The sequence below is a fragment of the Oncorhynchus gorbuscha genome, unplaced genomic scaffold (genome assembly GCF_021184085.1).
Source record: "Oncorhynchus gorbuscha isolate QuinsamMale2020 ecotype Even-year unplaced genomic scaffold, OgorEven_v1.0 Un_scaffold_1582, whole genome shotgun sequence".
Taxonomy (NCBI): Eukaryota; Metazoa; Chordata; class Actinopteri; order Salmoniformes; family Salmonidae; genus Oncorhynchus; species Oncorhynchus gorbuscha.
In genome coordinates, this window is record NW_025746317.1 from 97501 (window position 1) to 102500 (window position 5000).

The 5000-nt window shown below is 47.6% G+C and overlaps 1 protein-coding gene across 1 annotated transcript in view; it reads right to left on the reverse strand.

Moving 5' to 3' along the window:
* Positions 1 to 5000, reverse strand: part of LOC124023310 (high affinity cAMP-specific and IBMX-insensitive 3',5'-cyclic phosphodiesterase 8A-like) — a 72536-nt gene that overhangs the window by 42554 nt on the left and 24982 nt on the right. The window contains exon 4 of the mRNA XM_046337820.1: positions 2909 to 2987. Coding sequence (XP_046193776.1) covers positions 2909 to 2987 — 79 coding nt within the window. The remainder of the gene's footprint in view (positions 1 to 2908; positions 2988 to 5000) is intronic.

Genomic DNA, 5000 nt, shown 5'->3' on the forward strand with positions numbered 1-5000 from the left:
GGGGAGAGACGGGGGAGAGAGAGGGGGAGAGAGAGACGGGGAGAGAAAGGGGAGAGAGGGGGGGGAGAGATAGGGGGAGAGACGGGGGAGAGACGGGGAGAGACGGGGAAAGAGGGGGAGAGGGGGAGAGGGAGAGATACATAAAAAAACTGAGAATCAGGCATCATTAGAGATTTTCTGTAAGTTTAACAACACTAGCATCACACACAGTCCTGTGAGGTTAGCTTAGCTCAGATAGCATAGCCCTTCACACTAGCATCACACACAGTCCTGCGAAGTTAGCTTAGCTCAGCTAGCATAGCTCTTCACACTAGCATTACACACAGTCCTGCGAAGTTAGCCTAGCTCAGCTAGCATAGATCTTCACACTAGCATCACACACAGTCCTGCGAAGTGAGCTTAGCTCAGCTAGCATAGCTCTTCACACTAGCATCACACAGTCCTGTGAAGTTAGCTTAGCTCAGCTAGCATAGCGCTTCACACTAGCATCACACACAGTCCTGCGAAGTGAGCTTAGCTCAGCTAGCATAGCTCTTCACACTAGCATCACACACAGTCCTGTGAGGTTAGCTTAGCTCAGATAGCATAGCCCTTCACACTAGCATCACACACAGTCCTGCGAAGTTAGCTTAGCTCAGCTAGCATAGCTCTTCACACTAGCATTACACACAGTCCTGCGAAGTTAGCCTAGCTCAGCTAGCATAGATCTTCACACTAGCATCACACACAGTCCTGCGAAGTGAGCTTAGCTCAGCTAGCATAGCTCTTCACACTAGCATCACACACAGTCCTGTGAAGTTAGCTTAGCTCAGCTAGCATAGCTCTTCACACTAGCATCACACACAGTCCTGCGAAGTGAGCTTAGCTCAGCTAGCATAGCTCTTCACACTAGCATCACACGCAGTCCTGCGAAGTGAGCTTAGCTCAGCTAGCATAGCTCTTCACACTAGCATCACACACAGTCCTGCGAAATTAGCTTAGCTAACAGTTCAGACAGACAGACAGACAGACAGACAGACAGACAGACAGACAGACAGACAGACAGACAGACAGACAGACAGACAGACAACGTCTCTCTAGCTGTAGCTGTGTCTCTAGCCGTCTCTCTAGCTGTGGCTGTCTCTCTGTCTATAGCTGTCTCTCTAGCTGTAGCTGTGTCTCTAGCTGTAGCTGTCTCTCTGTCTATAGCTGTCTCTCTAGCTGTAGCTGTGTCTCTAGCCATCTCTCTAGCTGTAGCTGTGTCTCTAGCTGTCTCTCTAGCTGTAGCTGTCTCTCTGTCTATAGCTGTCTCTCTAGCTGTAGCTGTGTCTCTAGCTGTCTCTCTAGCTGTAGCTGTGTCTCTAGCCGTCTCTCTAGCTGTAGCTGTGTCTCTAGCTGTCTCTGTAGCTGTAGCTGTCTCTCTAGCTGTAGCTGTGTCTCTAGCTGTCTCTCTAACTGTAGCTGTGTCTCTAGCTGTCTCTGTAGCTGTGTCTCTAGCCGTCTCTCTAGCTGTAGCTGTGTCTCTAGCTGTAGCTGTGTCTCTAGCTGTGTCTCTAGCTGTCTCTCTAACTGTAGCTGTGTCTCTAGCTGTAGCTGTGTCTCTAGCTGTCTCTCTGTCTATAGCTGTCTCTCTAGCTGTGGCTGTCTCTCTAGCTGTAGCTGTCTCTCTGTCTATAGCTGTCTCTCTAGCTGTAGCTGTGTCTCTAGCTGTCTCTCTAGCTGTAGCTGTCTCTCTAGCTGTAGCTGTCTCTCTGTCTATAGCTGTCTCTCTAGCTGTAGCTGTCTCTCTGTCTATAGCTGTCTCTCTAGCTGTAGCTGTGTCTCTAGCCGTCTCTCTAGCTGTAGCTGTGTCTCTAGCTGTCTCTCTAGCTGTAGCTGTGTCTCTAGCTGTCTCTGTAGCTGTAGCTGTCTCTCTGTCTATAGCTGTCTCTCTAGCAGTAGCTGTGTCTCTAGCTGTCTCTCTAGCTGTAGCTGTGTCTCTAGCTGTGTCTCTGTCTGTAGCTGTGTCTCTAGCTGTGTCTCTGTCTGTAGCTGTGTCTCTAGCTGTCTCTGTAGCTGTAGCTGTCTCTCTGTCTATAGCTGTCTCTCTAGCTGTAGCTGTGTCTCTAGCTGTCGCTGTGTCTCTAGCTGTCTCTCTAACTGTAGCTGTGTCTCTAGCTGTAGCTGTGTCTCTAGCCGTCTCTCTAGCTGTAGCTGTGTCTCTAGCCGTCTCTCTAGCTGTAGCTGTGTCTCTAGCTGTCTCTCTAGCTGTAGCTGTGTCTCTAGCTGTCTCTGTAGCTGTAGCTGTCTCTCTGTCTATAGCTGTCTCTCTAGCTGTAGCTGTGTCTCTAGCTGTCTCTCTAGCTGTAGCTGTGTCTCTAGCTGTGTCTCTGTCTGTAGCTGTGTCTCTAGCTGTGTCTCTGTCTGTAGCTGTGTCTCTAGCTGTCTCTGTAGCTGTAGCTGTCTCTCTGTCTATAGCTGTCTCTCTAGCTGTAGCTGTGTCTCTAGCTGTCTCTCTAGCTGTAGCTGTGTCTCTAGCTGTCTCTCTAACTGTAGCTGTGTCTCTAGCTGTGTCTCTGTCTGTAGCTGTCTCTCTAGATGTAGCTGTGTCTCTAGCTGTGTCTCTAGCTGTCTCTCTAGCTGTGTCTCTGTCTGTAGCTGTGTCTCTAGCTGTGTCTAGCTGTGTCTGTTGCTGTGTCTGTTGCTGTGTCGGTTGCTGTGTCTGTGTCTGTGCCTGTAGCTGTGGCTGTAGCTGTGTCTCTAATTGTGTCCGTAGCCGTGTCTGTAGCTGCCCTTTTTCTGACACTGCAAATTGAAAATCCCAATGTGGCCCTTGAGCCAAAACGTCTGTAGCACCCCTACCTTAGTGCTTCCATCTATACACTGTTTGGTTGAGAATAAACAACAGACCATTCTTTAGTAAAACAAATGGAAACGAATGAAAACCCACCTGAATGACTTGATCCTCATTGGTGATCTCTATGGCCTCCTGACTCTGCTCCAATGCTGTGAAGATAGCATTACACGCCCTAGGAAAGAGAGGGAGGGGGAGAGCAGGGATGGAGAGGGGGAGGAGGGAGATGGGGGAGGGAGAAGAAGGGAAGGAGAGGGAGAAGGAGGGAGGGAGAGAGGGAGAGCATGAGAGAGGGAGAGTAGGGGAGGGAGGGAGGGAAGGAAGGAGGGAGGGAGAGAGATAGGGAGGGAGGGAGGGAGAGAGAGATAGGGAGGGAGAGATAGGGAGGGAGGGAAGAGAGATTGGGAGGGAGGGAGAGATAGGGAAGGAGGGAGAGATAGGGAGGGAGGGAGAGATAGGGAGGGAGGGAGAGATAGGGAGGGAGGGAGATAGGGAGGGAGGGAGATAGGGAGGAAGGGAGATAGTTGAAATGCACCTCTGAATGTAGAACAGGAACTACATTTAGACATGTGTACAGTACATAGCTGTAGAAAGAACATTATACTTTTTTAATTTCTCATTTTTAATCACACTCCACCATTATTACAGGATTTGGGGCCAGCATTGAGTGGATTTATTTATTTTTATTTAACTAGGCAAGTCAGCTAAGAACAAATACTTATTTACAATGACGGCCTACCAAAAGGAAAAATACCTCCTGCGTGGACGAGGTCCTGGGATTAAACATAAATACAATATAAATATAGGACAAAACACACATCACAACAAGAGAGACAAAACAACACGACATAAAGAGAGACCTAAAGACAACAACTTAGCAAGAGAGCAGCACATCACAACACAGAATAGTAGCAACACAACATAACAACAACATGGTAGCAACACAACATGGCAGCCACATGGTAGCAACACAACATGGCAACCACATGGTAGCAACACAACGTGACAACAACATGGTAGCAACACAACATGGCAACCACATGGTAGCAACACAACATGGCAACCACATGGTAGCAACACAACGTGACAACAACATGGTAGCAACACAACATAACAACAACATGGTAGCAGCACAACATGGCAACAGCATGGTAGCAACACAACATAACAACAACATGGCAACAGCATGGTAGCAACACAACATAACAACAGCATGGTAGCAACACAACATGGCAACAACATGGTAGCAACACAACATGACAACATGGTAGCAACACAACATGACAACAACATGGTAGCAGCACAACATGACAACAACATGGTAGCAACACAACATGACAACAACATGGTAGCAGCACAACATGGTAGCAACACAACATAAAACACAACAACATGGTAGCAGCACAACATGGTAGCATCACAACATGGTAGCAACACAACATAACAACATGGTAGCAACACAACATGGTAGAAACACAACATAACAACAACATGGTAGCAGCACAACATGGTAGCAACACAACATGGTAGCAACACAACATGGTAGCAACACAACATAACAACAACATGGTAGCAGCACAACATGGTAGCAACACAACATGGCAGCAGCACAACATGGTAGCAACACAACATGGTAGCAACAAAACATGGTAGAAACATTACTGGGCTAACAGACAACAGCACAAAGGGGGAGAAGGTAGAGACAACAACACATCACACAAAGCAGCTATGGGTTTGTGTATTCTTTATGAGCTGGTTATACTTTGGACACAAGATGAGATGCTTGGTGAGACACAGCTCAGATAGATGAGATGCTTGGTGAGATACAGCTCACATAGATGAGATGCTTGGTGAGACACAGCTCAGATAGATGAGATGCTTGGTGAGATACAGCTCAGATAGATGAGATGCTTGGTGAGACCCAGCTCACATAGATGAGATGCTTGGTGAGACACAGCTCAGATAGATGAGATGCTTGGTGAGATACAGCTCAGATAGATGAGATACTTGGTGAGACAACTCAGATAGATGAGATGCTTGGTGAGACAACTCAGATAGATGAGATGCTTGGTGAGACACAGCTCAGATAGATGAGATACTTGGTGAGACACAGCTCACATAGATGAGATGCTTGGTGAGACACAGCTCAGATAGATGAGATACTTGGTGAGACACAGCTCAGATAGAT